Source organism: Musa acuminata, chromosome BXJ3-4, assembly GCF_036884655.1.
Source record: "Musa acuminata AAA Group cultivar baxijiao chromosome BXJ3-4, Cavendish_Baxijiao_AAA, whole genome shotgun sequence".
In the NCBI taxonomy this organism is placed as follows: Eukaryota; Viridiplantae; Streptophyta; class Magnoliopsida; order Zingiberales; family Musaceae; genus Musa; species Musa acuminata.
In genome coordinates, this window is record NC_088352.1 from 42341459 (window position 1) to 42360242 (window position 18784).

An 18784-nucleotide genomic window follows, 5' to 3' on the forward strand; every position below is an offset into this window, starting at 1 on the left:
ATGGGCCTACTGGTGAATTAGTGTTCGATTCTCGTCGTAATATTAAAACGAGCGCTTGACATATTATACTTTGAAACTTTGGAAATCGCATATTAAAACTATAAATTTTAATATATATATATATATATATATATATATATATATATATTTGAGTGTGTGTGTGTGCGCGCGCGTGCGTGCGTGCGTGCGTGCGCGCGCGTGTATAACACAAAAGAATTGTAATGTCAACCCGTCTGCCTCTCTCCATCACGCCGCTCCGTAGAGGTGTGTAATGAGCCAGGCGGCACTACAGCGGCCGTTGTCGCTGCTCTTGGCGGCGGAACGGCGGCGCTCGACGTATCGACTCATCAGCCGCTTCCTCTCTCGGTATCGATCTCCATACACCGGAAAGTCGTCTTCTTCCTCCTTCTCTATCCCCTTTTCCTTCCCCAGAAGCTTCTCGTCCTTCATCGAGAGGCGCCTTCTCCTCCATCCGCACACCGCCTGGCCTCCACTCCGTGCCGCTCTCTTCTCCTCCGCCTCCATTCGTAGACGAGGCGGGGAGCAACCAGGTCATGAAAGCTGCCTTCTTTTCACGTAGTTTCATCTGTTGTTGTTGTGGTTCTTCAGTCACCCAATGTGTTTGTTGTTATTCCCGTGACGCAACTACTATCTCAAACTCGCTGAGTTTGGTTGCAGATGAATCTGAAGTCGAAGAATGCATAATCGAGTGGGAAGAAGAGGAAGAGGCAGAGCCGGTGGTATGCTTGCATTTTTCTCAATGTAATATTAAGGGAAGACACAGCATTTTGATTTTGATTGATTCCTTTTGCTGTTCATGTTTAGCTTGGAGATGGAGGGGATGGTGGTGGAGTGGTGTTGGGCGGTGTCAGGTGGGGCGAACGGGTTCTGTCCGTCGCTCGCGAGGTGCTTGACCTTCATTTTGGTGAGGATTTGGTGATGTACGCTTTAAAGGTGTCTCCACGAGGATACGTCTACGTGCGGCTTGATAAGCTCACTAACAAGTGAGTCATTCTCTCTCACTGCTGTTTGAATATCTCTTTAGCTTGGTTGATTGCTATGTTAGATGCTTATCTTAGCATCAAACACAGTAGATGATCACAGTTAGTTATAAGATCCCTTGAATAAGTGTAGAGCTACTGCTCTTGTTTAGTTGGATGGAACAGCTCCCGTGGAAAGCTAGTTTCTCTGGATGCTGGACAAAAAATCACACATGCAGAAACTAGGAACTGGAGAAGTGATTGTTTGTGGTGTCCAACTTATCATGAGTTTGATTACCTTCCACTTGTAGGGTGTTTTATTTCTCTTTAATAGTTCATTCTGCAATAGTGTCTTCTTTTGCTTACAAATTCATTACTCTCGGGGAAGATTTTGGTTTGCAATATCAAGTAAGATTTTGATTGGGCCACTATATTGTAGATAACTCTGGGTCCTCTCTTCTTATTCTCCAATTTTGTCTAAAAGAAATTATTGCACTGGTAATCTCCATTCCATGAGCTCCATTGATTATAGGCTGTCATTAACATAGTTTCTACTTTCTAGGTTGTTGGTGTTGGTTGCTTCATAGCTAGATTAACTAAGTTGTGAATCTAGTCCAACTGGACATCAACACCAATTCATTGTTGGACATACATAAAACTACCTCACTTTTCATGCTTTAGGCTCGCCAAGTCAAGGAGCAATTCTTCATAATTTTTTCTTTGATTTGAAGAAGTCTAGCTTTTAAGGCAGAATGTAATGATTAAAAATTTGTAATAGATATAACCTTACAGGTAAATGATAATTCTATGAGGTCTAGTATATAAATAAGAATGAAAAAGACTTGTTCCAATTCTTGAAATAAAATATGAGTCATCTTGTTCATCTTGGCTTTCACTCTACTTCTACATGGAAAAGCTTTATCATTTCCAGAACCAGTAATAAACCTGCTCAGAAATTAGAGCTATATGATGGATCAGATTTTTCAATTTTGAAACTATAAGGTTCATATTGCATATTATTCTTGCTATCATCTCTATTATTATGATAACCCATTTGAAAGAGGTCTTTGATATCTATCATCACACCGCAGGATGAACTGGACAATCTAGCTTGGCCACATGCCAACTTCAGTAGACTAGGATGGTATCAGGTATAATGTCACAGTCTTGTGAGATCAAAGACATGCCACTCAAACTGTTTTTCCAATGATAACACTGTCTTTTAGGCATGGCCATCTACTATCATGTCATTGAGCAAGCATCACACGACACCCATTTGAATCGTTATAAACAAATTTAGGGTCTCTTTGATGATTTATGAATGTTTATTATCTTAGAGCTAAACTACGTAATTTCCAAAGATTTATGTCGAGTTTTAACAGAGCAATAAGTGTTCTAATTTTATCAGAAATCTGTTTAAAATTAGGGTTTGCTGGGGATTGTTCCTTTTCATTTGTTCTTTATGTGGTTGGTAAAACTTGTTGCATCTACTGATCAGCTGCTATTGACCTCTAGATATGGATGTCCAAGCATCGAGGAAATTGAGAGTTTCAATAGTCTCTATAAGAAGCGACTGGATGAGATGCTAGAATCTGGAGAGATGCCGCTGGATTTAGCTTTAGAGGTAAAGCAACTGCACTTGCTTTTATCTTTGACAAGCATGGTAGTGAGATATAAGACGTTTACCACTCAAATTTGCTTCAGGTATCATCACCTGGAGCTGAACGGCTGTTAAAGGTTCCTGAGGATCTGAATCGGTTTAAAGAGATGCCAGTGAGAGTGCAATACCTTGAAGAAGAAGAAGCTGCCGAGTCGAAGCGCCACCAGCAAAAGGTTGGAGTATTCTTGATAGAGTTGATTGATGCGGATGCCAGGCAATGTGTTTGGAAGCTGGCAGATGTAAGGGAGAACAGAGCTGAGAGTGGAAAAGGAAGGCCATTGAGTCGAAAGCAGAGAGACTGGAGATTGCAACTACCATTTAAAGCAGTAAAGAAGGTGACACTGTACTCAGATTAGAACACTAACCAGGTCTTTCAGAGTTGTTGGACCTGGCTATCTTGTCAGATTCCCTGTGAAGAGAAACAAGTAAAGAACTGATAGCCTGTTAATTTGAGTGACTTACTGCATGGTGAGGATCTCAACTTTTTATGGTTTGAACAGTGATAGTTATCACAATTTTCAGAAAGATTTGCAACATCTTGTGGGATTATGAGACTCAATTCCTACTTGCACAACCATGTTGACTGATGCTAATAGAATTGACGTAGACAATCTGATGATAAACTTGTCGCCCACCAGGTTTTTGCAGAATCAAGAATGGAGCATAGCATATGGGACTGATATTGCCAGAAACTTAAATTGGCCAGCCTCACTTCCATGATTGATAGAATCAAACATGCTCTTTGAATAAAAATATACTATAACTAATTCTGTTATCACTATGTATTCTAACATCTGAGTGGATTTCATCTTCTGGTACTCCTGCGGGAGCCAGTAGCAACATCTCTGGCATCCAGGGGAACAAGTAAAATAGCCATAGGGCTGATCCTTGATGGTAGTCCATTCATGTAGGACACTGCAAACGGGACACCTAGTTATCATGGAAACATCATGATAGATTCTAAAGCAGAAGAAATGAAGCGTGATATTTTTTGTAGTAAGAAACCATTGTTGACAAAAAGAAGTTACAGTCCCCTGTACAAGGTTGATGTTTTGGGAAATGACTACCATATAAATCATGCTAGATAGTTGTAGATCTGGGGGTTGTTCTTGTCCCTCTCCAAGTATTCCCTATCGATGAGGCTCTCTATCCTTTTCTTCAGGTCCGCAGGCTTTATCGGAAATTTAAGCTACAAGAATCATGCAGAACGATTAGAAAATTAAACAAGTAACAAGAAAAGAATGCAGACTAGATGGCATGATACCTGCTGAAAGAGTTCAGTAATTAAGAGTGTGTGGCTAAGTACTTTCCTTGTCTTCATGATACGAACAATAGCCGCATCAACCTGTGATGAAAAGGTGGCAACATCAAGGAATATAGCAAATTGGAAGAAAATCTCGGTCTATCTTTCTAGAAGCCTACCTACCAATTCATGGGTAAATGAGGCATTCAGTTAACAAGATCAAATCAAGAAATGCAAGAATAGTCCGGCATTCAAGTTCAGTATAAGGAATCCATTGGCATTTAATATGTTAATTATTCATACTTGATCTATATATTTTTCATTGCTAATTCGACATTAAAGATCCACCTATGTCCAGCTACATCACTAATGTCATTGTATCATAGTATAATGCTAAAAAAGGGACATTCACTTGAACACAACTCTCATAAAACACTTACCACGTAAATATAGCAAGTAGTAAGGAAATATATTTTAGCCGTAATAAAAAGTCAATGCCACTGCAAACTACAATAGTTCCACAAATTCTCTTGTGCGTATACTATTGGCTATGCTATTTTACCCTTTTTATGTACCATTCTCTATGTCTTCATGCTGTATAATGCATTCATTCTCATTTATACTCCTATGACTGCAAATTACTGAAGTACAACACCTTCAGTTATACAATTGTCTCACCCAATTACTGATAATTTTTAACAAGCATACATATGATCTCTGGATTTGTGATAATTTTTATCAAGACAATTGCATTACTACTACCGATAAACAAATAACACTCAGTTTGCTCAGGGAATTAAAATCTTCATTCAGTCATTTGGTTAGGAATGGGTTGAGTAGTTAGCAATCTGCTTATGAAACAGACCTGATACTGACGATCCTGGAATACTCTTTCAGTCGTGCTTGTGTTTTCCTCCACTGTTTCCTTCATCTGGATTGCATTGACCTGGAAAAACACATTTAGCTCTACCAGTTGAAACCAAAAATTGATTTGATTTCACAATGGAGGAAATTTACCTTAAGGCGATACAGAGGAGCACTGAATTCTTCATTGAATACAAAAGAGTCATCATCTTCTATCTCTCTTCCTTTTGGGATCTGCAGAAGAAAGAACATTTGGAATAAATAGATGGACAACAAGGAATATATGCTTGAAGCCAGGATTTACCTTCTGTAAAACTCGAACTTTGCCACATGCAAGTGACTGCAAAGTCCTCCTCAGCTCTTTATCATCAATGCCAGTGGAGTCCTTAATGTCTTGGAAGCTAAGCTTTTGAGTATCGTTGAAAAGCATTAGAACAACAGTCTGAACACATGAAAAATCCCAAAATATCCTTAGATGAATGTTAACTTGGATCAATACTAGCATTAACCAAAGATCAGAAGACCCACCTGAAATAGTGATACCGATAATTCCTTTTTGCCTTTTGGAAATTCAGCTTTTAGAACACAATGACCTAATGAATTTTGCCACATTAAACGCCTCCCGTGGTACTTACTCAAATAGAACTCTTTGAATATATCCTATTGTGATGTAAATAGAAGGCAGGATATTACATACAATAGAAAATCGAGTGTAAATAGAATTTTATTGCACAGATTATCATGATCAAACCTGATAAACATTCAATTCATGAGGAAGTCGGACATCCATAGGAGGATACGTTGGCCAATACCTGAAAGCACCAGAAGCAGGAAAGTTGGCATTAAACAGCACTGCTAACTCGCCCACAGCATCATTAAAAAGGCCTAAATGATTTGATTGAAATAAAACAAACAGGCAACACCCACCCGGTTGTCAAAACATGAACACTCATTTCGATGCCAGTTGGAAGTTTTGTCCTCGCTTGGGATGATTGTTTAAAGGAGTCATTTATTTCTTTCGATAACTCAATATCCTGAGTAAATATCAGCATGAAACAATTACTTGTAATCCCAAAAGAAAGTGATAGAAATTGTCATAATGAATCAAAAACTCAATAGCTGATAATTACTTTATGAGCAATTTGTCAGAGGCCTTGCACATCTTGTGGGACAAAAAAAAAAAATTGATAAAAGGGGTGACCAATTGCAATAATCATGTATAATAAAAAATTATGGAAGGTACCAATTTTCTTTTAAGAGTAAATCGAATCCTTGTAAAGGAAAATATCTACTGAAATAATCCATGGATTGAACCACTACCATATATTAACCAACATTTCGGATTGTCACTGAGCTCAAATTGTCACCATCATTTGGATGGGTTTCTTTTTTCTATTCATTTCTAGTTGACCCTTCCATCCTGTTCCTTTATTCTTCTTTGGAGTGGGGGGAGCATAGTTCATGAGCTTGATTATTTTTTAATACAAAGCGTCTGGACTCAGTCGATATGTTTAGGATGGCAGGTATATGCTGAAATCAATATGGAGCATAAACCTTACAGAATCATGGTTGTTTAAACCAAACATTATATGAAGTTAAATGGTAGATATAAATTTTAACAAAAGGATGATAATTACATAAGAGACATGCTGGCTATCAATGTAAAATTGTGAGATGTCATAAAGGTCCATGCACACATACCATGTGTCACTTTGCACAAGCCCATACGAGGTTGACATACCATTCAGTATATTGGCATCATTGGGGGTATGACAGGTTCCATCTGATAAGTTCCAATATCACCATTGGACCAATATTTAAATCATTGGCTATACCATTTCCAATTCAATTAGATTATGACAGAATTATCAGTAAACGGTATTTGATTCCTTGGTTCAAACGATATAAACATTAAAGCAACCTGAATGTTTACATTTCAAATAGGATCAAACTGATTCTTAAGGGCTGCATCTGAAACTTGTTCTGCAGCCAATGCCCTCCTATATCTCATAAGCAACTTGACATCTGCAGCCAATGAACAATGACTGGTGGCGAAGAGATAGCAGCCCAGTCACTACTAATCTGAACTTCAAATTGATGAGTTTCACGCTCCTCACATCCCCCTTTTATTTTACTTGTAGTGTCGTTCTAACACAATTCTGTTGAGTTGCACAACAGCTCAACAAGTAAGTTTGGCACATAATGCTGCATCAAGTGTCACGATAACTCAATAAGCTCGCATGGAACTTTCCAGCAGCCAATTAACCTAACTCCTTAAACTAGGATACTCCCAAAAAATAGACTGGAACTACTTGATAAGGATTCTGGTGCTGCCAACATGGAACATTCAGTAATATAATAGTCAGCATAACAGTATGCAAAGTCTGACAATTCATAAAGTGCTCCTGGATGAGTACCCTTAAAAATGCATGAAACCTTGTGACAATAGTATGTCAGCTGATAAGTGATGGTGCCAGTGGGTGCTGGTAGTTTATTAATTCGTTTCATAGGATAGGGCTGCATGCAAGTAATAGACGAGCAAGGATGCACTTGATATCTCAACAAAAGTTGCCAAAGCCATGTCCAGCATGAATACTTGTGAAAGGACAGCACATAATGGGTGAGTAGCAACATGATTTTCATGGAAGAAAAGAGAAAGGAATTATCATTAGCTGGCGATCTTGGTGCCTGGATAAGGTTGTTCCTTGGCTCCCTGGGTGTCAAATACCTTTTTGCTAGCAAGGGTAAGAGTACATACATTGACTACACTTAGAACTCACAATGGCAGGAGACTAGTTAAAAGGGGTGCCTCTTTGGTGTTTCAACAGCTAACATTTTCTCGGTTATCAAGAATCATTTTACTTTCCAAACTAATTCATCTCATTCATAAATCAATAATTACACCAAAAGTGATACTCAAACCTATAATACAAGTTAAATTTTATAAAATTAAAAAAACACAAGTCAAGAGCCTCTCTCCTGATCGGATCCCATAACTTTTACCCCTTGGCTTCTGTAGCTGCTTACATTTTAGCAAGCTAAATAAGGATTAATCCACAGAATCAAATGGAATGCTGCTAATGCTCATCCCTAGTGCTTAGAACTATTTCGACATTTATAGTCCCAATAAAACTTGTTCAGACTCTTAAACAGATGGAAAAGATGTCTAAATAGTCCAAATTAAGCAAACATGTATATGACCCTTTTCACCATGAAAAACACCATGGACAACCAATTTTATCTGGATTTCCTCAAATCACATCCTGGTATCATGTGGCAGACCCAAGATAGTAACAGGCTAATACAATACAAACATTAACCAACTATAGGTACCATACCTGTCTACCACAGATCACACGTCAAGCCCTTTGGCTAGTGAATTAAAGCACAAGCATTGCCTATCAAATCAGTACAGCCATCACAGGAATAAACCGTTGTATCATGTCATGCTACCATGACCTAGTATCATGTGGTACGCATTAAGTAAACTGAAATTAGAATCTTTGAACAAATACCAAATAAATGATGGAAAATTCAAGGACTAGGAACTGTTCAAGAGTTAATGGTTATGCAGCATTTGAAAATAAATATCAATTATTTGAAATATGAACAGAAAAAGCAGAACATCTAAGTCAAATTCATAAGAATACAATCTTAGATGCAAATCTGACTAAAAACCTATTTTTCTGTTGCTTTGATTAGAACTTTAAGTAAGCTGAAGCCTGCATAACAATTTTATAATTGGAGTTTGCTCACAGATGCAAGTTACTTCTAATACTTGAAATAATATGAAAATAGATTCACAGAAAGTACGTCTTAAGATCCTTCATCATTGCTACAAAACAAGTCATATGGTCACAATTGTAAAAAGGGGATCTATAATTTAAAATAAATTGGTAGTTACCGACTACCATACTTCAATTTTATTAAAGAGAACTAGGTTGTACTTACAGCAGACAGAAATTTTAGGATTACAAATGAGAAAGGAAAATTATAATTTAAAACAGTAGTACAAACTGCATTGTTTTTTTATTTATTAATTACAATGCATTAAATATAGAAAGAAATTTAATGATTTATAGCTTCCGAAACAATTAGATTCACTAAACAATTAAACTGTACAAGTAATCGTGCACCTTGAACATTCCCTCGAGTTTATTTGTAAATTGACTCCCACACTCAGTTTTCAACTGAAAAGGCAAGAAATTGTTGCTTAGATAAACAATATATATATATATATATATATATATATCTTTAATTGAAGTCTCGCAGAAAGCTTAGCAATATTCCTGTTTACCTTTGTGATCATTGATTTCTCAGCATCTATCGATGCACTCTTTCCCAACAATAACCTTTTTGCAAGATCTTTCTTGTAAAAGGCCTCGAAGACATCTTTTCCCTGAATCAATATGAGAAAGAAGAATGCTCGCAATGAAACATCTTTAAAAATTCTCTAACCCATACTTCCTTAAGCACAGGACAACTAGCAAGAACCAAAGAAGCAGAGCATTTCCCAGTAGACATGCAAAACTTACTTGTATGAATCTGAATAACACCAAAACTCTGTCAAGTATACTCTCCAACTCTTCCTCAGATGTACCCTTGTTGCCAGCACGAAGCTTCTCGTCCACATACTTGGCAATCAATTCAGCTGGCCTATTCTGTATTATGAGAATGAAATTATATAATTAATCTACATCAAGAAATAGTCTGGACAGAGTATCGCAAGGCAATATCCAATTAAGTCCCAAAAGAGAGGAAAAAAGATATTGCCAATAAACACTAATGTAAATGGTGCATAAAAGACGCCTAAAAGATTGGAGCTTTTCAAATGCAGACCGTTACTAGATTAAAATAAATATGGAAAAAAATAATTGAGTTCTTTTTCAGATATATTCTCAATCACAAAATCAATTAGGACTGATTTAGGTTTTTTTTCAGATTTGTGTTAGGTAGTTCAGACTTCAGAGAACAATTGATTGTCATTCTTTAAACTGTTACGAATTCTAAATTTTACAAGGAGGACGTGGCTGAAAATCCAATGTTTCAAATCAGTCTGATACAGGCCACTGACCTGTACCATTTGATATCACTAAAAAATTGAAAAAGAATACCGAACAATACTAGACCATATGCTCCATCTTATTCTTAGTCAAACAAGTAAATATCGATCAGTATGTACCAGTCCAACCAGTATTTAAAATTTTGATAATTTCCATAACCTACCACCCTCCTTTTAAAATTAGGATTAAGGGCCTTAACTAATAGGGATGAGATAAGGGAATTACCTAGTTATATCCCAATTGACTTACACAAAGTTGGATAAGAGGTAAAATGATGAAGGATGACTCTTGGTCCTAATTAAATGAGGACTTGTTAAGAAGTTGCATGTGCAAAAGGACAAAAGGTAGTTATAAACTATGAAATAGATCTACTGTTTCCTTAATAAGTTACTAGAAAGGACAAAGGGAGATATATAAGAAGAAAGAAATGTAGTTTCACCTGGAGTTGTGGTTGCATTTTTTTTCCTTTTTACTATTCTCCTTTCTATCCTCGTATTTCCACTTCTTCTTCTAAATCTGGGATTATAATAATATACTTATTTTTGTGAAGACTCTCTACCAGAGGACTACACTTTTCTTAATGCTAATCAACCCTTATTTCTTTGACATACCAATGAGTAGCATGTGCATCTTAACTTTACTACCAGAGCCTGCCACAAGATTGACATCAGGTATTGGAATAACAATGATAAAAGATAAGGAAATATGTAACAGTCAGTTAATCGGATTAAAAGAACACAAGACAATCAAAACTTACTGCAGAGTGCAGAGTTTACTTATGGTAATAGCCACTGAAGCATATTATAGAGGCTAGAGAAGCAATGAGACAAGTCGCAGGATGGAGGATATAGGAGAGCAGTACATCGAAGAGAGAAAAGGACAAAGGTTATTCACAGTGATGTTATCAGAAAGGGCATCTATACCTTAATAAACTAACATATAAAACTTATATCGACCACTCTCTTCAGCAATGTCACCACCTTGAACCAGATCTTACGAAGCCAAAAAGTTTTAAATAAGCAAAATTCGCTATGAAGATTGTTTTTATGAAGCATAAAAACAGGTGGGCCAATGCATGAGGCTCTTGCCAAAGCAGAGTCTATAGAGGTCAATGTGTGCAGTCATACAGAGTAACTCAAACTCATTAAAATTTGATTCCTACTGATTAATAACTTCCCTATCGCAAGCCATACTTAAGTTCATAAGCATCAAAGCCATACAAAATAGTAACAATCACTAAAAACTTTAGACAAACTTTACTCAGCTTGGACTTGAAATCCACATAAAATGCAATCACCATCACCAAAAAAGCCTTCATCCTATTCATTCAACCAAGTCTTTGCTTATTCATATATCACAAAGTGAATTGGGTAGCTTCTCCACAATGAAGAAGGTTGAACAAACTTGAGGCATTGTTGTGAACTTCAAGTTAGGAGACAGTAAATGATGGGATGAAAAAAGTATCGTGATCTCAAGAAAATGTTTATTGATCATATTAATGATGAAATATTAGCTAAACCTGAAAACTCATCTCACATATACATTCTCTTGGGAAGCTCCCATTACACGCTACTTAGTTAATAGAACAGAAATAACCACAACATTCTGGTGTCCAATGCCATGTCTAACATAAAGCAGCTTTTACAATTCAAGAATGGTAAGCACTCTTGATTATGGACAGCATGGTGCTAGTAACTTGAATCAGGAGTAACAATTCAAGAATGGTAAGCACTCTTAATTATGGACAGCATGGGGTTAGTAACTTGAATCAGGAGTTACAATCGTCTTAACTTAATACTTCAGATCCCATGACTTGAAACGGGAAAGTAATGACCAGAAGACCAATGGCACCAAAAGGAAAGTGGGGGACAATCATGCTCCAAACTCCAAAGTATGTGGGAGACCAAGGAAGAATGCATTAAAACAAAATTGTGTAAAGGCAAGTTATGCAAACCAGTCACTGACAGTAGATGTAGAGGATATGTTATTTATAAGTTTGCATTTAAATAAGCAAATTTACCACATTGTCATGGTTTAGTAATCATGAGAAGATAGAATGAAAATGAATAATTGGTAAACTATAAATGCTCCCAGATGACATGATACTCATTGCCCATCACACATCAATTTGGGGAATATGCTGTAGGATGATCCAGCATATAGGCCCACATTCATGTTTGAAACCACCACGAACAACCGATCAAACTCAAGGACAAGCTGAATGCTGCAGAACTGCTGAGCAGCTGAACCACCATATATTATTTCTGTTTCTTTACTTCGTCTGGTGTTTCAATACTATTAAATTTTCTTGCCTTAACTGTTGAACTACTAAGGCATCTCAAATCTATATTGTTACTAGAACTTGTCTAGAAAAACTAACTACAAGGCACTTACACCAATCTGCATGTTATGCAGTACTGTCCTCCTGTTATATCTATACCTTGTTATACTACAAAGAAAGTGATGAACAAAGGAAAAAAAAAGTCAAATTAATATATTTTACTACACAGCCCGATTTTTGTTCTTCAAGATCGACAACAGTGGTCAGGATATTCAAGAATATGCAAATGTCATAGTCTAACTGATAAGTTTTCATGCCTTCAAGGTAAATAATTCTAGAATACAAAGCACAAACACATGGCAATCATGCCAGAAAACATAGCATTTACCTGACGAAGATTAATGAGATGCTCGAATGAATCCTTTATGGTATTTGAGAAAGCTTCATTTCTGAAGAAACTTTCTTCCCATATCTTATCAAGAGATGCTTTAAACTCTAGGAGATAAGGAACCAGATCTTTGTCCTTCTCTTCATCCATGATAATTACTTGCCCAGTTCCCCGGATGTATGAGCTAAGAGCTTGCCTTATTAACTCAAGAGCATCAACCCTCTGAAAAAGGGTATACATTCTTTGAAGGTCATCAACACGATTCGCTTCCATAAGCATTGTGAATCCCTGGTCAACGAGATCAGAACAATACAATCAGAACTGATTGTGAGATTGGCAAACAAGACTTTCAACGTTAATCAAGCATAAGTATGAACAAACTCACCTTGTCAAGAATTGCAGAAGTATGGCGCTCAAGAAGTTGCTTTTCTGCAGTTGCTACAAGTGGTTTCCTCGTACTTGCATCTAAGTATAGCAAGCATCTTTCATGCTCTTCATGTAATCTTGACTGCAAGTTTGTGCCAAAGAGATATTGAGAACATCGAAAATTTCAGACAAGCAAACTAAGTAAAGAGTACAAAGAAGCGAAATACAGCCAAGATGGATCTCACCTCCACATGCCTCAGATAATCTGGAACATCTGACTGCTGCATATATTTCACACCTTCAGCAGCATAAAACTCAGAAGTGCATACAAGAAAGGGTTTCTCAAAGCTCTCTGTATAAATTCCAAGTGCTGTAAACATCTTTAAAAGATGGCTTAGGACAGTCCTATCAATGGCTTCACCTTGTCTGCAAGAAATAGTTTTAAATGAAAAGAACAATATTATGTGTAAATCCACATATTTAGCATGACAAACAAATCTTATTTAATATACCTTGGGCTTCCCATGCGCATAAAAAGCACTGTTTTGTATTTCAGTCCATGCTAGGATTATACTAGCACGAAGTGTCTGCCATACGAGAGAGAACACTGACACCCTTTTCTATATTGTTGGCCAATGATGGCCAACAGGAACACGTGAAGCACATGTACCACGATATTAGGCATGGTTGTGCCAGAAAACATTAGGGTATTACGTTTCAACCACTATTGTAATAACCATCTTACATGTGTGATGTCTGAATTCCTGATATCATGTCAAAGTTCACAATTTGAGATAGCAACAACTATCAAGAAAGTACCCAGTGCCCAAGGCTCCCACCAATGCAGGTCTGGGGAAGGGCTATGTATGCAGCACAGCTATCAAGGAAGTATTATGATATTTTAATCTAATGTATGTAAAGTATTTAAAAACAATACTAAAGCATTACAACTATGTCGCATATTATGAATTATAAACCACCAGTAGGTTGACTAAAACCTGCACTCTACTCTATGCTCTATACCTTGAAATGCCCATTAGGATAATACATTTGATCAATAATATACATTCAGTTACATCATATATGTCACGTTCACCAAGCCTTTACTTTGCAATGCTCAAACAGATGCCTTGATTGGTTAAAGAAGCAATTTTCAATTTTGTGTTACATGACAAGTAGGTCGAATATGAACCACCAGTTATGCAATGTCAACTACTCTATATTCATATTGACCTTATGAAATAGGACATGAGAGAACTAAGATCTATCAGATAAAAAGACAATCAAGAGTTCAAGAATTGAAGTGTGTGCTAAATGGGATATCCACTTGTCTTTAGATTGTGATAAAGTATAATATGGTTGTAGAAATTTTAATTAGAAGAGATGCAAACTAATCTAATGGCCAAAAATTTAAAAATCAAGAAGCTAGATACTAACAAAAAGTGAAAACCTAGAGAAAATAACTGGTGACTTTTTTTTTCCGAAATGACTGTAGTAAGGCACTGTTCTGTAGCAGCACCTTTGGCAGGATTTTGAGTGGGTTATGATGCAACAAGTTATGGCTAGCATGAAAGATTAATGACAAATAGAAAAGAGTCAAAATTAAGAAGAGACTACAAAGGAACTACCCTACTCATACCTATATGGAAGGATCATTCTTGAACGAGCCTTACACCCATCTAGGCATCATGCACAAGACAAGAAAGCTCTACCAAAGCTTTTCTGTAACCAATTATTTACCATTCCTTCATGAATGAAGAAAATACAAAAAAAAGGCCTTCTAAAGAGGCTCTAAGTTCCTCATTTTGCTAATCTGACAATGAAGATCACAATACACAACTATCACACTACATTCCACAAAAGACTAGTAATAACACACATTGCTCATCTGACAATGAAGATCAAAACCAGAGTACACTACAAAAAAAACATAAAAACAATAAGATATTGTATTTTCTTAAGCAGCCAGACATCTTTTAAGCATCCCAGATGCAGGACATGATGAAGCCACCATATTTTATACCATATACCATGTTTATGCTATTATTGAAGTTAGTATTTTATAATGAGTTCCCTCTTGAAGGCAATAGAATGCGTACATTGTGCAGCAGGCAGATTAAGATGTTGAGCAACCAGACCTCTGGTCATAAACAAAGTCCAAATTCAACAAAAAGGAACCACTAAGTTTATAAACAAGAGCCATTTCCATTTCTAGCTTGAAGTTCTTTGCTGGCTTTCAATCTTATGGATGATATATCATGAATAGCGATAACATGTTGTCATGCTTATTAATGAAAAATAGCTGGATGCTACACTTGGTAAAAGCTAACAGGCAAACTCAGATATATGAAGAAACCAGTCACCACAATGTCAACACAATCAAACCACAGAATCAAAGTGGGATTAAATTTCAAACAATTCAGAGAAAGTAAACAAATGAAATTTTCTTATGATAAAAAGCTACAAATAATGATTTAAAGAATCAAAACATGAAACGCACCTCTCCTTCTCAATTAGCCTCAAAAGTCCAGTAACAACTTTGTGCTCTACTTCTGGAGATAATGCAAGATGCTTCCTGAACAGCTGCAATCCCATATCCCACAGCGAGTGAATGTTTGGTGTTTGTTTGACATATGTTCTATCGAGAACTAAAGCTATGCCACGTATTGTCAACATCTGGTCACAGAAGTCCTGCCAACATTTCTCTACCAACGACAGAAATACCACCAAATCAGGGCTCTGACCAACCAATGATGACATCGTCGAAGATATATGTGTTTCACATTCCTTTTGTATACGTTGGTAAAGGTTCCCTCCCATCTTGTGCAGGCAAAGATCACTGACAGCCTGTGAGCCAAAAGAATTACTACCCACATCAATCCATCAAAAGAAATCACAAATGGAGGCACCAGGGTCGAGAATTAATTAGAAAAACCACCTGATAGAGCTTTTCAGAGTCACAGGGATCTGGTTGCTTCAAAAATATAGCAGTAATGGCAGACTTTAATGTGGCCCATGTATCCTCCTCAAAGTTTTTCGGAAGTGAAGGTTTACCTAGGAACAAGAGAACAAGTAACATGTCACTGCTTAATGTTGATTAATAACCAAATCAGCTTTTTCAATGTTCTATGGAGGAGATTATAAACCTGACATGAAAAAGCAAGCAAATACTTGAAAGATGACATCACAAGTAATTTAATAAGTTCACTTGCATATTCTTTTCTCCATAAATTTCCTAATAAATACTGCTGCCAGTATACCAGTATTGGCACGATTGATGGGATATAACACATTGACCATTGATGAAACAGAGCCAATTTCTAGTAAATATACGAGTTACAATCAAAGATGACGGTCAGTAGAGTCCATATATATGTATACATATGTATGTATATATGTATACATGTATATATGTATGTATATATGTATGTATTATACATATATATATACATATATATATACATATATACATATATATACATATATACATATATATACATATATATATACATATATATACATATATATACATATATATACATATATATATACATATATATACATATATATATACATATATATACATATATATATACATATATATACATATATATATACATATATATACATATATATATACATATATATACATATATATATACATATATATATATATATATATATATATATATTACTTTTGCTTCTTAGTTCTTACAAGGGCATCTATAGTTCTAGACTACATATGTATATACAATGTATTTATGTGTATTACATATATATGCATATAATATGTAACTTCTCCAACCATAACCTTTAGTTTTAAGAGGAAAATATTGCTTCTCTAAGTAGTAAAATCAATATCAAGATTCTACACATATAAATAAATAAATAAAACATAATTACATAAATACTAAGGCAGAAGAACGCCTCTAACACCTTTTGTGGGCTGTGTTTTTTTTTTATACATGTCCTTAACATGATATCCTTTTTTTATATATTTTAGCTACATGTTCTTTATTTCTATACCTTAGATACATGATATTTTTTTTCCATAATTACTTCTTAGCAGCATCAGGCAAGGTCCAACTAACTAAACAATTTCAGTAAGAACATAAAACTTGAAGGTCTGGAAGAATGGCCCCATGCTCCTTGGACAAGTAGCAAAATATAACCCTGTTCTTAATAACTCAAAAAGCAATATCTGTCACCTCATCACATGCTATGTGGAAAAAGTTTTGATTGATTTTTTGTAATGTATATGTTATGGAAGTAGCTAATCATAGTTCAATTCCTAGATAAGATGCTACATCTCGAAAAGAATATCTGAAGAGCTTAATTCTGCAGATTTTTCTCAAAAAGAATAAATTAACTAAGTTTTAGCAAGGATAAATTTCATAACAACTAATGAAAATTCATAAACCATATCTCCCTTGATAAAACCTATCATCACAGAAGCTCATAAGCAATCTCACAACGTGTGCAATGTATATTTCGTCTCGAGTCACTTTTAAGTTTCTAGTGAACCAAAACCTGAAATTAGGGAGTGGCAGTAGAGATATTTTCTTTTTTCCTTTACTCTCCTAAAGAAATAAAGTGGGATGGAGGGTAATGAAGGTAGCAGCATGATCCTCTAATGATTATAATTCAGAAATCAACCACGCAATCTTGCATTGCTCCTACCTCTTTGCATGTCACAATGGTGAAGCAGTGATTACTCCAATGACAAATTGGTATCTATCAATTAATGAACCCATCAACGGCATAGAATTATCAAGAATCCAACGAACCAGTGCCAAAGACTATTGACAATGATATGACCACAAGGGACACAAACCAAGAAAAAAGCATATCGCGCCAGCCGGTAAGCAATTTAACAGAGGAAAATTGCACAACAGCGGTACCTTTGACCAACTTGATGACAAGCTGCTTCTTGACCGACGGCTGCGGCGGCGTGGCCTTCTTCCTCGACAAATTGGCAGCGACACCCGTCACCATGACGGGGGCAGAAGCCCCAGGCTTCAGCTCCTCCTGGTCAACAAGCATCGCGTCATCCTCCTCCCCGGACTGCGCAGCCACGGCCGCCGCCGCGGTGGTGTTCGAGTGGTGGGGTTGGGGGTGGAGGCCGTTCTTCTCCTTCTCCAACGAGCAGGTGGCAGCCAGCTGGGGCTTGGCCTTCTTCATGGCAGGGGATAACTCTGGGGAGATATGGGTGGCTCCGCCGGATGCACCGCTGTTGCTGTTGGGGGTTCCACCGCCGCTGCTTCTGCTGATAGAGAAGGGCCGCTTGTGATGAGTCATCAATCGACCTCAATCGGAGAAGCGCATGGCGAAGCCGATAGGAATTGGGGGAGATCAAGGCGGAGATGGGAGAAAGGGTCTCGGTAGAGGAGGAAGAGAACGCAGGGCACAGAGGAGGCGAGAGCGAGCGAGAGAGGAGCGAGATCGACTCGATCCCATTTTACTTAAAAACGATTTGGGCTGGACCGGGTTCGTGTCTCGGACCCAGTTAGCCCAATTGGGTCTCAATCTTGGTTCGAGGAATCGCATTCGGCTTGGAATCCTCTCCATGTCAGTTACTCCAATTCATTTAAATCCAGCCGTCCGAATAAGTGGGTTCCGCCATCTACGGCCGGAACCGACGATCAGAACCATTGGATTAGGAAACTGATCCACTAAAAACTGGAGGGAAATGCATCAGATGATGTGAAGACACGTTTTTAGATGGTAGGTGTAGGTGATATCCACGGGATTAATTATTGTTTAGATCAGACAAATTTGCTTATATATCTCTCCAATATTTGTAATTTCATATTATGTTATATATATATATATATATACACACACACACAACAAACTAAAAACTTTTAGTTAATCTTTGTTGGTTGGTCATGATTATAATGATGTTGAAACCCCAGATAATGTTGATACCATACTCTTTA

General features: G+C 36.9%; 2 protein-coding genes across 3 annotated transcripts; one reads left to right on the plus strand and one right to left on the minus strand.

The window, feature by feature from the left end:
• The first annotated feature begins 175 nt into the window (after positions 1 to 175).
• On the plus strand, positions 176 to 3199 carry LOC103982956 (uncharacterized). Its single transcript, XM_009400064.3, has 5 exons — positions 176 to 551; positions 679 to 740; positions 826 to 1004; positions 2496 to 2604; positions 2685 to 3199. Exons 1-5 carry the CDS (start codon positions 272 to 274, stop codon positions 2994 to 2996), a joined length of 942 nt encoding a protein of 313 aa, XP_009398339.2. The 5' UTR covers positions 176 to 271; the 3' UTR covers positions 2997 to 3199.
• A 161-nt stretch (positions 3200 to 3360) lies between these two features.
• Positions 3361 to 18282, minus strand: LOC135636050 (cullin-4-like). Of its 2 annotated transcripts, XM_065147584.1 has the most exons (18): positions 17747 to 18282; positions 15784 to 15899; positions 15346 to 15692; positions 13091 to 13271; positions 12865 to 12987; positions 12480 to 12767; positions 9283 to 9408; positions 9045 to 9146; positions 8884 to 8937; positions 5675 to 5781; positions 5499 to 5559; positions 5276 to 5407; positions 5052 to 5189; positions 4901 to 4981; positions 4749 to 4829; positions 3905 to 3985; positions 3708 to 3829; positions 3361 to 3555 (listed from the first exon to the last, which is right to left on the minus strand). In XM_065147584.1, the coding sequence occupies exons 1-17, from the start codon at positions 18141 to 18143 to the stop codon at positions 3716 to 3718; spliced, it is 2529 nt and encodes an 842-aa protein (XP_065003656.1). In that variant the 5' UTR covers positions 18144 to 18282; the 3' UTR covers positions 3361 to 3555; positions 3708 to 3715. The 2 variants fall into 2 exon arrangements, with proteins under 2 accessions (XP_065003656.1, XP_065003655.1); XM_065147583.1 differs by lacking the exon at positions 3361 to 3555 and having other exon boundaries at positions 3609 to 3829.
• Positions 18283 to 18784: the final 502 nt, after the last annotated feature.

Excerpts from the sequence above, each read along its gene's own strand:
- LOC103982956 (XM_009400064.3), top strand. The coding sequence starts at position 272 with ATGAGCCAGGCGGCACTACAGCGGCCGTTGTCGCTGCTCTTGGCGGCG. Across the intron at positions 1,005-2,495 it reads CTTGATAAGCTCACTAACAA|ATATGGATGTCCAAGCATCG; the intron begins GTGAGTCATTCT and ends ATTGACCTCTAG. Across the intron at positions 2,605-2,684 it reads CGCTGGATTTAGCTTTAGAG|GTATCATCACCTGGAGCTGA; the intron begins GTAAAGCAACTG and ends AATTTGCTTCAG.
- LOC135636050 (XM_065147584.1), bottom strand. The coding sequence starts at position 18,143 with ATGACTCATCACAAGCGGCCCTTCTCTATCAGCAGAAGCAGCGGCGGT. Across the intron at positions 13,272-15,345 it reads AGGCTAATTGAGAAGGAGAG|ACAAGGTGAAGCCATTGATA; the intron begins GTGCGTTTCATG and ends TATTTCTTGCAG. Across the intron at positions 9,147-9,282 it reads TGTTATTCAGATTCATACAA|GGAAAAGATGTCTTCGAGGC; the intron begins GTAAGTTTTGCA and ends ATATTGATTCAG.